At 49.8% G+C, this 12476-nt stretch overlaps 1 protein-coding gene across 1 annotated transcript in view; it reads right to left on the minus strand.

The window, feature by feature from the left end:
• Positions 1–371: 371 nt before the first annotated feature.
• LOC117517302 (calcium/calmodulin-dependent protein kinase type II subunit alpha-like) overlaps positions 372–12476 on the minus strand; it is a 45304-nt gene continuing 33199 nt past the window's right edge. The window contains exon 3 of the mRNA XM_034178280.1: positions 372–463. Coding sequence (XP_034034171.1) covers positions 372–463 — 92 coding nt within the window. The remainder of the gene's footprint in view (positions 464–12476) is intronic.

Here is a 12476-nt window from a genome sequence, read left to right on the forward strand (position 1 = left end):
TAGAAGGAAAGGTGATGTAACACAGTGGTAAACATACCACTGTCCCAGCTTTTTTGAAACATGTTGCAGGCATCCATTTCAAAATGAGCAAATATTTGCACAAAAACAATAAAGTTTATCAGTTTGAACATTAAATATCTTGTCTTTGTGGTTAATTCAAATGAATATAGGTTGAAGAGGATTTGAAAATCATTGTATTCTGTTTTTATTTACATTTTACACAACGTCCCAACTTAATTGGAATTGGGGTTGTAGTAGCTCTAACAGAAGTAGTACTTGTAGTAGTTGTAACAGTAGAAGTATATGCTATAGTGGTTGTAACAACAGTAATTGTACTTGTAGTAGTAGCATCAGTCATACTTGTAGCAGTTTTAAAGACAGTAGTTGTAGTAGTAGTACTCACCAATGTTGGGGTGTTTGAGTAAGCGACAGATTCGGGCTTCGCGGTCCAACTTCTGATGATCTGTGAACACACACACACACACACACACACACACACACACACACACACACACACACACACACACACACACACACACACACACACAGAGACATGCACACACACCCACATACAGAGTCATTAAGTGGTGAAGGTTTGACTTCCTGCTTCCTCATAGCTTTTGAGCAAAGCAGCTTGTCAGGCTGATATTGTCAGGGGCGTGTCAGGGTGTCTGCCCTGCTTCCTGTTTGGCTGACTGCGCTTTCAATCATCTGCCACAGAATGAAGCAGCAGGTGACACGACTTGACAAATTCAAGAGTTTTATCTTTTTTAAGTCAGGCTGAAAACTGAGTGATACAAAGTTAAAGTTGAGTTTTTAATGTTCTCAGGAGACATTTGAATTTGTGATTCAGTTTCACATTCTAGTTAGGTGGACTGGAAACTTTAAATTGTCTGTAGGTGTGACTGTGTTTGCGTGTGTCTCTGTGACAGACTGGTGTCCTGTCCAGGGTGAACCCGCCTCATGCCCTCTGACTGCTGGGATAGGCTCCAGGCTCCAGGCCCCTGTGACCCTTCATTGGAGTAAGCAGTTTAAGATGGTTGAGTTTTATATTCGGTTCAATGTTTCCTCAGCGATAAGGTCAGACTCATCAAAATGATCTTTTCTGGATTATAAATGTGACAAGTCACTGAAATATCTGTGACTCAGCATTAGTGTGTCTGATCAATAAATACATTTATTAATTCAATCTGACAACTGCAGCTGCAGGGCAATTACACAGGCCAATTACACAGGCCAATTACACAGGCCAATAGCACAGACCAATAGCACAGGCCAGTAACACAGGCCAATAGCACAGGCCAATAGCACAGACCAATAGCACAGGCCAGTAACACAGGCCAATAGCACAGGCCAATAGCACAGACCAATAGCACAGGCCAGTAACACAGGCCAATAGCAGAGGCAATAGCAGAGGCCAATAACACAGGCCAATAGCAGAGGCCAATAGCAGAGGCCAATAGCACAGGCCAATAGTACAGGCCAATAACACAGGCCAATAGCACAGGCAAATAGCACAGGGCAATAGTACAGGCCAATAGCACAGGCCAGTAACACAGGCCAATAGCACAGACCAATAACACAGGCCAATAGCACAGACCAATAGCACAGACCAATAACACAGGCCAATAGCACAAGCAAATAGCACAGGCCAATAGCACAGGCCAGTAACACAGGCCAATAGCACAGACCAATAACACAGGCCAATAGCACAGGCCAATAGCACAGGCCAATAACACAGGCCAATAGCACAGACCAATAACACAGGCCAATAGCACAAGCAAATAGCACAGGCCAATAGCACAGGCCAATAACACAGGCCAATAGCACAGGCCAATAGCACAGGAAAATAACACAGGCCAATAGCACAGGCCAGTAACACAGGCCAATAGCACAGACCAATAACACAGGCCAATAGCACAAGCAAACAGCACAGGCCAATAGCAAAGGCCAATAGCACAGGCCAATAGCACAGGCAAATAGCACAGGCCAATAGTACAGGCCAATAACACAGGCCAATAGCACAGGCAAATAGCACAGACCAATAACACAGGCCAATAGCACAGGCCAATAGCACAGACCAATAACACAGGCCAGTAGCACAGGAAAATAACACAGGCCAATAGCACAGGCCAATAGCACAGGCCAATAGCACAGGCAAATAGCACAGGCAAATAGCACAGGCCAATAGCACAGGCAAATAGCACAGACCAATAACACAGGCCAATAGCACAGGTCAATAACACAGGCCAATAACACAGACCAATAACACAGGCCAATAGCACAGACCAATAACACAGGCCAATAGCACAGACCAATAACACAGGCCAATAGCACAGGCCAATAGCACAGGAAAATAACACAGGCCAATAGCATTGGCCAATAACACAGGCCAATAACACAGGCCAATAGCACATGCCAATAATACAGGCCAATAACACAGGCCAATAGCACAGACCAATAACACAGGCCAATAGCAGAGGCCAATAACACAGGCCAATAGCACAAGAAAATAACACAGGCCAATAGCACAGACCAATAACACAGGCCAATAGCACAGGCCAATAGCACAGGCAAATAGCACAGTCCAATAGCACAGTCCAATAACACAGGCCAATAGCACAGGCCAATAGCACAGACCAATAACACAGGCCAATAACACAGGCCAATAACACAGGTCAATAGCACAGGCCAGTAGCACAGGCCAATAACACAGGCCAATAGCACAGGCCAATAACACAGGCCAATAGCACAGGCCAATAACACAGGCCAATAGCACAGACCAATAACACAGGCCAATAACACAGGCCAATAGCACAGACCAATACCACAGGCCAATAGCACAGACCAATAACACAGGCCAATAACACAGGCCAATAGCACAGACCAATAACACAGGCCAATAGCACAGGCCAAGAGCACAGGCAAATAGCACAGACCAATAACACAGGCCAATAGCACAGGCCAATAGCACAGGAAAATAACACAGGCCAATAGCATTGGCCAATAACACAGGCCAATAACACAGGCCAATAGCACATGCCAATAATACAGGCCAATAACACAGGCCAATAGCACAGACCAATAACACAGGCCAATAGCAGAGGCCAATAACACAGGCCAATAGCACAAGAAAATAACACAGGCCAATAGCACAGACCAATAACACAGGCCAATAGCACAGGCCAATAGCACAGGCAAATAGCACAGTCCAATAGCACAGTCCAATAACACAGGCCAATAGCACAGGCCAATAGCACAGACCAATAACACAGGCCAATAACACAGGTCAATAGCACAGGCCAGTAGCACAGGCCAATAACACAGGCCAATAGCACAGGCCAATAACACAGGCCAATAGCACAGGCCAATAACACAGGCCAATAGCACAGACCAATAACACAGGCCAATAACACAGGCCAATAGCACAGACCAATACCACAGGCCAATAGCACAGACCAATAACACAGGCCAATAACACAGGCCAATAGCACAGACCAATAACACAGGCCAATAGCACAGGCCAAGAGCACAGGCAAATAGCACAGGAAAATAGCACAGGCCAATAACACAGGCCAATAGCACAGGCCAATAGCACAGGCCAATAGCACAGGCCAATAGCACAGGCCAATAACACAGGCCAATAGCACAGGCCAATAACACAGGCCAATAACAAAGGCTAACAACACAGGCTAACAGCACAGGCCAATAACACAGGCTAATAACACAGGCCAATAACACAGGCTAATAACACAAGCCAATAACACAGGCTAACAACACAGGCCAATAACACAGGCCAATAGCACAGGCCAATAGCACAGACCAATAACACAGGCCAATAACACAGGTCAATAGCAGAGGCCAATAGCAGAGGCCAATAACACAGGCCAATAGCAGAGGCCAATAACACAGGCCAATAGCACAGGAAAATAACACAGGCCAATAGCACAGACCAATAACACAGGCCAATAGCACAGGCCAATAGCACAGGCCAATAGCACAGGAAAATAACACAGGCCAATAGCATTGGCCAATAACACAGGCCAATAGCACAGGCCAATAGCACATGCCAATAACACAGGCCAATAACACAGGCCAATAGCACAGACCAATAACACAGACCAATAACACAGGCCAATAGCACAGACGAATAACACAGGCCAATAGCACAGGAAAATAACACAGGCCAATAGCATTGGCCAATAGCACAGGAAAATAACACAGGCCAATAGCATTGGCCAATAGTACAGGCCAATACCACAGGCCAATAGCACAGACCAATAACACAGGCCAATAACACAGGCCAATAGCACAGACCAATAACACAGGCCAATAGCACAGGCCAATAGCACAGGCAAATAGCACAGGAAAATAGCACAGGCCAATAACACAGGCCAATAGCACAGGCCAATAACACAGGTCAATAGCACAGGCCAATAGCACAGGCCAATAACACAGGCCAATAGCACAGGCCAATAACACAGGCCAATAACAAAGGCTAACAACACAGGCTAACAGCACAGGCCAATAACACAGGCTTTGTTCCTGTGTATTAAGGCCTGGTTACAAATGTTACAAAAATGGTGACAAATCTTACATCACTTTTTACTAAAATTAGAGCAACTTTAATTTTTGACCCCTGTACAAACTGAAAATGACCTTTGTCACCATTCTTGCTGTTTTTACCCCATAACTTCAAAACATTCAGTCATAGAGAGTCCAAACTATACCTTTTTGGAATCGTTATGATCAGACAAATAATGTGGTGTAGTTTTCAACACGATTGGAGCATTTTTAAATTTTGACCCCTGTGTAAGTCTTTATTGACCCCTGTAGCTCATTAGAGGTCAGCTCCAGGATGGCTCCATATCTTAAAATAAACAGTTAATTTAAACTATGTGTGCCAAATTTGATGCTTTTATCACAAAATGCACGATTGTTTTGCTGTGCTGCCCCACGAATATTGTTTATAGCGGTTCTTAACTTTGCTGGTCACTCTAAGGCTGAATCTCAATTCTACCCCTTGGCCCTTCCCCTTACCCCTTCCCCTCCGTTCTGCGCAGGCACGAGAGACAGAGGGGTGTCTCAATTCTCTTTTTGGAGCGAGGCGGAGGGGTAGGCGAAGGGCTTCAAATCCCTCTGTCTGGAGTGAATCTGGATGCACACTCCGTTTGGAGGGGTAGGAGGAGCTTACTGCTGTCTCCACAGAAACAAACATGGCGCCGAAAGAGCCGCACAAATAAAGCAGCTTTTATTACAAATTACGCTGTTTAGAAAGTTATAACTTGCCAAAAAACTTTACAGGCAGTTGTCTATGACAGCAACATGTATGTTGCTGGATGCATGTTGCGTATATTGTCGTTCTGAAGAATAACGTAACTTCGCTCGTGTGCTGAGGCGTTATAATGCACATACACACGAACGCTACGATAGACACTTTTATATCTCACAATGGAGAAAATCATGATAAAAGATAAGCACGTTAATTTGTATGTTCATAAATCTTTGGATAATAGCGACCCCTGCTGTTGGATTCCAAGGTCTGTAACGTGTGTGTATTTAGTAAACAAACAGGGAACCCTGAGTGCACTCGTCTCCTAATAAGCTTTCAGGCAGAAAATGAGGAGAAGTTTCATCAATGGGAATAAGTTGTAAAATATATACACACACATGTATATGTGTAACACATAACCTGACGTCCTAACAGACTGTTATTACTTGTCAAGGAAATTTCTAAAGGAAATAGGGCTGGATGCAAAAAATGGGAGAATTTGAAAAAGAAATATAAGGTTAACAGAACTAGATGCAGCCCAAAACATACATACAGGTGCTGGACATATAATTAGAATATCATGAAAAAGTTGATTTATTTCAGTAACTCCATTCAAAAACTGAAACTTGTATAGTGTAAACATTCATTGCACACATACTGATATATTTCAAGTGTTTATTTATTTTAATTACTAATTAATTAATTACTAATCAATCAATTAATGATTAATCAATTAACAATATTAATTATTAGTATTATCAACATCAATTAATTTATGATTAATTATTAATTGATTATTATTATTATTATTGTTGTTGTTGTTTTGTTATAAATTACTAATTAATTAAATTATTAATACCACAAAATTCTCCGACATGATTGCGATGCGTCAAAGAAATCTGCGTCTCCTTCTGTTTCATTGCACTGACGCAGAAAGGCGAGAAAATAAAAAGAGCAAACAGGTGACTGCAACAAGTTGCGCTTCGGTTGCCATGGTGACAAAGAGTGAAGATTGGGCCGAGTCTGCACTGAGTCTGTGTGTTTCTGTTTTCGACTCTTCATGGGAAACAATGTTGTTAAATGATTAAATCACTGCTAAATGATATGAGACTTTATGAGTGAACCATATTTATGATAATGATCTTAATGGTATGATCATTATAATGTTATGAATAATGAAATAGTGAACTTTATCATTCCAATCACACTCTTTACCACTTTTAAAACAATAAAAATCAAAACTAGTAATCTAGTTGAATATAAGTTTTCTTCCTCTAGTAGACTTTCTTTTACATTGATTTTAAATAAGTTTGTGATTTATATTTTCTAAATTGTCAGTAATTTTGTGTGGATTTAATTGATTCACTTGACCACAGATTCAGATAAATAATTTTATAATTTCTACATTTTGTGGCCTTTTGGGTGATGCTTAGGGTTGTAAATATTTTCATGTATAATTTGCCCTCATAATTTTTGCTAACCTCAGGAGACGAGGAGCTCCAGGATCTCATGCTGAAGGCTACCGCCGGGTTTGCTGCTGTACATCAACATTCCAAGCCAACATGGACATGGTGTTGTGTGGGCCGCTGAAGAGGAGGTACTGCTGGCCCACCACCACCAGAGGGCGCCCTGCCTGGAGTGTGGGCTCCAGGCACCAGAGGGCGCTGCCGCATCATGGGAGTAGCCTGGGTGACAGCTGTCACCCATCACCAGACACAGCTATTCCACTCAGCACAGAGGTATATCAGGAGGACGGCGTCTCCACCTCAGTGCCGAGATATCGCCTAAGACTAAGGTAGTATTCTCTGCATTTATATATTAACCAGCTAAACCTATTAAACCTTTTCAGGACTGGTGACTACAGATAGCTTCACTGTTTTGGATAAGTACTCACCTTCCTGCTGTTCTTTGACAAGAGGTGGAGGCGGCTTCTCCCCTCTCCGTTACTGGGTGCGGTCATCCACACCTGTGTGTTGTTGCTCTCTCCCGCCAGCAGTACCGGATCCGACGAGCGGAGGCAGTGGCCACCTGGGAATTCGGGACTTGGCGGTTCCAGTATTTCCAGGGTTCGGTGGCAGAGGAGATCTGGGTGGTTCCGGTTCGACTGAGACGGACGTCTCCTACCTTCGAGCCTGCCCACACGACACCAGCGGATTCGACCCCAAATTGTGTTTGTTATATTAATTGTGCCTGTGTCACAGAAGTAAATCTTGTTATTTACCTTCTCCATTGTCCGTTCATTGCGCCCCCTGTTGTGGGTCCGTGTTCCAACACTTTCACAACAGGATATCTCGGCCAGCGTCATGGACCCCGAGGGGCGTCAACCGGCTGTTGAACGGCCAATGGAAGACCAAGGCGCGGCGGAGGCTCCGGGAGGGGTACTCGGTGAGTTGCAGCGGATCCTCACCGCTTTCACCTCTCGGATCGATTTAATGACCGAGCAGTACGTTCTCCTAAACCGCAGGGTGGAGGCTCTCGCCGCACAAGTGGAGGCGCGCCCTTCGGGCGCCGCTGCGGCTTTCCCTCCCGAGGACCCTGCGCGCGAACGTGACGTTCCACTGGTCGTTCAACGGTCCCTTCCTCCGTCCCCAGAAGCATACATAAGCCCTCCAGAGCCGTACGGAGGCTGTGTGGAGACGTGCGCGGACTTTCTGATGCAGTGTTCGCTCGTCTTCGCACAGCGTCCCGTGATGTACGCGACTGATGCTAGCAAAGTAGCTTATGTGATAAATCTGCTTCGCGGGGAGGCACGCGCTTGGGCTACAGCGCTCTGGGAGCAGCACTCGCGGCTCCTTCATACATACGATGGGTTTGTACGGGAGCTCAGAACGGTGTTCGATCATCCCAACAGAGGAGAGTCCGCTTCAACCGCACTACTGTCAATAAGACAGGGGCGTCGGAGCGCAGCTGCCTATGCAGTCGCCTTCCGCATCGCGGCGGCGAGATCCGGCTGGAATAGCACTGCCCTCCGCGCTGCCTTTGTAAACGGACTGTCACTGGTCCTAAAAGAGCACCTGGTGGCTAAGGACGAACCGCGGGATTTAGATGGGCTCATCGATCTAGTCATACGACTCGACAACCGGTTAGAAGAACGCCGTCGGGAACAAGGCGAAGGGCGTGGCCAGGCACGCGTCGTCCCTCTCCCTTCCGGGTCCGATCGAGCTCCGCCCTCCCCACGCTCCTCTGTTCCTGCGCTCCGTGGGGTCACAGCTCCCCCTACTGACGAAGCTAGGGACACGAGTAGGGCAACATTTAGGGCACCAGATGCACAGAGGAGATGGACCCACGGAGCGTGTCTTGGTTGTGGTTCAATGGAGCACCATGTGAGAGACTGCCCTGAGCGGTCAAACGCCAACCGCCCGCCCCTAGAGACTGGGCCAGGTGTGGGCCAAAACATTCACGTGGGACACACCCACATGGCTACACGACTCCCAGTCACGATCCTGTTTGAGGATTCAACCCTGAAGGCCCCAGCACTGGTGGACACGGGCTCTGAGGGGAATCTGCTTGACAGTAGATGGGCCAGGGAGATAGGGCTCCCTCTGGTGGCTCTTACCTCGCCTGTGCAGGTTCGGGCGCTAGATGGCTCCCTACTCCCACCAATCACACATAAGACACCTCCAGTAACTCTGGTGGTGTCAGGTAACCACCGGGAGGTGATCGAGTTCTTTGTGACTCAGGCCACCTCCCGTGTGGTTTTGGGGTTTCCATGGATGCTAAAGCACAATCCCCGGATCGATTGGCCGTCCGGGGTAGTGGTTCAGTGGAGCGAAACCTGCCATCGGGAGTGTCTAGGTTCCTCGGTTCCTCCCGGCTCCCAAGCTAAGGAGGAGGTCCGAGTCCCGCCCAATCTGAAGGCGGTGCCGGCGGAGTACCATGACCTCGCTGACGTGTTCAGCAAGGATCTGGCTCTCACGCTTCCTCCCCACCGCCCGTATGATTGTGCCATTGATTTGGTTCCAGGCAGTGAGTTTCCGTCCAGTAAGCTGTACAACCTCTCACGGCCGGAGCGTGAATCAATGGAGACCTACATCCGGGACTCATTAGCTGCCGGGTTGATCCGGAATTCCACCTCTCCGATGGGTGCTGGTTTCTTTTTTGTGGGTAAAAAGGATGGCGGGCTTCGTCCATGCATTGATTATAGGGGGTTGAACGAAATCACGGTTCGCAATCGATACCCGTTGCCCCTGTTGGATTCGGTGTTCACCCCCTTGCATGGAGCCAATATCTTCACCAAACTTGATCTTAGGAATGCGTATCATTTGGTTCGGATCCGGAAGGGAGACGAATGGAAGACGGCATTTAACACCCCGTTGGGCCATTTTGAGTACCTGGTCATGCCGTTCGGTCTCACTAATGCTCCCGCGACCTTCCAAGCGTTGGTAAACGATGTCCTGCGGGACTTCCTGCACCGGTTCGTCTTCGTGTATCTGGACGATATACTCATCTTTTCCCCAGATCCTGAGACTCATGTCCGGCATGTCCGTCAGGTTCTGCAGCGGTTGTTGGAGAACCGCCTGTTTGTGAAGGGCGAGAAGTGTGAGTTCCACCGCACTTCTTTGTCCTTCCTGGGGTTTATAATCGCCTCTAACTCCGTCGCCCCGGATCCGGCCAAGGTTGCGGCGGTGAGAGATTGGCCCCAACCTACAAGCCGTAGGAAGCTGCAACAGTTCCTCGGTTTTGCTAATTTCTACAGGAGGTTCATCAAGGGCTATAGTCAGGTAGTCAGCCCCCTGACAGCCCTGACCTCTCCAAAAGTTCCCTTCACCTGGTCGGATTGGTGCGAGGCCGCGTTCAAGGAGTTGAAACGGCGCTTCTCATCTGCACCAGTTCTGGTGCAGCCCGATCCTAGCCGCCAGTTAGTGGTTGAAGTGGATGCCTCGGACTCAGGGATAGGAGCGGTGCTCTCCCAGAGTGGGAAGACCGATAAGGTCCTTCACCCGTGTGCCTATTTTTCTCGCAGGTTGACCCCCGCTGAACGGAACTATGACGTCGGCAATCGGGAACTCCTTGCTGTGAAAGAGGCCCTCGAAGAGTGGAGACATCTGTTGGAGGGAACAGCCGTGCCATTCACGGTTTTCACTGACCATCGGAACCTGGAGTATATCAGGACCGCCAAGCGGCTGAACCCCAGGCAAGCCCGCTGGTCACTGTTCTTTGGCCGTTTTGACTTCCGGATTACCTATCGTCCCGGGACCAAGAATCAGAGATCGGATGCATTGTCCCGGGTGCACGAAGATGAGGTCAAAACGGAACCGTCGGATCCCCCGGATCCCATCATCCCGGAGTCTGCTATCGTGGCCGCCCTCACCTGGGACGTGGAGAAGACCGTCCGGGAGGCCCTGACCCGTGTCCCGGACCCCGGAAACGGACCAAAGAACAGACTATACGTCCCACCAGAGGCTAGGGCTGCAGTCCTGGACTTCTGTCACGGTTCTAAGCTCTCCTGTCACCCAGGGGTGCGAAGGACCGTGGCAGTCGTCCGGCAACGCTTCTGGTGGGCATCCCTGGAGGCCGACGTCCGGGACTACGTCCAGGCCTGTACCACCTGCGCCAGGGGCAAGGCCGACCACAGGAAGACCTCAGGGCAGCTACAGCCACTGCCCGTGCCTCATCGCCCCTGGTCCCACATCGGCCTGGACTTCGTCACGGGTCTCCCGCCGTCCCAGGGAAACACCGTCATCTTCACGATAGTGGACCGTTTCTCCAAGGTGGCCCACTTCGTGGCCCTCCCGAAGCTCCCAACGGCCCAGGAGACAGCGGACCTCCTGGTCCACCACGTCGTCCGTCTGCATGGCATACCATCAGACATCGTCTCCGATCGCGGTCCCCAGTTCACCTCACACGTCTGGAGGAGTTTCTGCCGGGAACTGGGGGCCACGGTCAGCCTCTCGTCTGGGTACCACCCCCAGACCAACGGGCAGGCAGAGCGGGCGAATCAAGAACTGGAGCAGACGCTTCGCTGTGTGACAGCCGCGCACCCGACGGCCTGGAGTACCCACCTGGCCTGGATCGAGTACGCCCACAACAGCCAAGTGTCATCAGCCACCGGCCTCTCCCCGTTTGAGGTGTGCTTGGGGTATCAGCCCCCCTTGTTTCCGGTGGTTGAGGGAGAGGTCGGTGTGCCCTCGGTCCAGGCCCACCTACGGAAGTGCCGTCGGGTGTGGCGTGCCGCCCGCTCTGCCTTGTTGCAGGCCCGGACGAGGGCGAAGAAACATGCAGACCGGCGGCGAGCCCCGGCCCCCAAGTATCGTCCTGGGCAGGAGGTCTGGTTGTCCACCAAGGACATTCCTCTACAGGTCGACTCACCAAAACTCCAGGAACGGTACATCGGACCGTATAAGATCCTCAAAGTCGTCAACCCCGCCGCAGTGAGGCTCCAGCTTCCGGCCTCACTGCGGATACATCCAGTATTTCATGTTTCCCGGATCAAGCCTCTTCACACCTCACCCCTCTGCACCCCGGGTCCGGCGCCGCCTCCTGCCCGGATCATTGATGGGGCGCCGGCTTGGACTGTCCGCCGGCTCCTTGATGTCCGTCGGATGGGCCGGGGTTTTCAGTATCTGGTGGACTGGGAGGGGTACGGACCCGAGGAGCGCTCCTGGGTGAAGAAGGGCTTCATCCTGGACCCGGCCCTCCTGGCCGACTTCTACCGTCGCCATCCGGACAAGCCCGGTCGTGCGCCAGGAGGCGCCCGTTGAGGGGGGGGTCCTGTTGTGTGGGCCGCTGAAGAGGAGGTACTGCTGGCCCACCACCACCAGAGGGCGCCCTGCCTGGAGTGCGGGCTCCAGGCACCAGAGGGCGCTGCCGCATCATGGGAGTAGCCTGGGTGACAGCTGTCACCCATCACCAGACACAGCTATTCCACTCAGCACAGAGGTATATCAGGAGGACGGCGTCTCCACCTCAGTGCCGAGATATCGCCTAAGACTAAGGTAGTATTCTCTGCATTTATATATTAACCAGCTAAACCTATTAAACCTTTTCAGGACTGGTGACTACAGATAGCTTCACTGTTTTGGATAAGTACTCACCTTCCTGCTGTTCTTTGACAAGAGGTGGAGGCGGCTTCTCCCCTCTCCGTTACTGGGTGCGGTCATCCACACCTGTGTGTTGTTGCTCTCTCCCGCCAGCAGTACCGGATCCGACGAGCGGAGGCAGTGGCCACCTGGGAATTCGGGACTTGGCGGTTCCAGTATTTCCA

The sequence above is a fragment of the Thalassophryne amazonica genome, chromosome 9 (genome assembly GCF_902500255.1).
Source record: "Thalassophryne amazonica chromosome 9, fThaAma1.1, whole genome shotgun sequence".
Lineage (NCBI taxonomy): Eukaryota > Metazoa > Chordata > Actinopteri > Batrachoidiformes > Batrachoididae > Thalassophryne > Thalassophryne amazonica.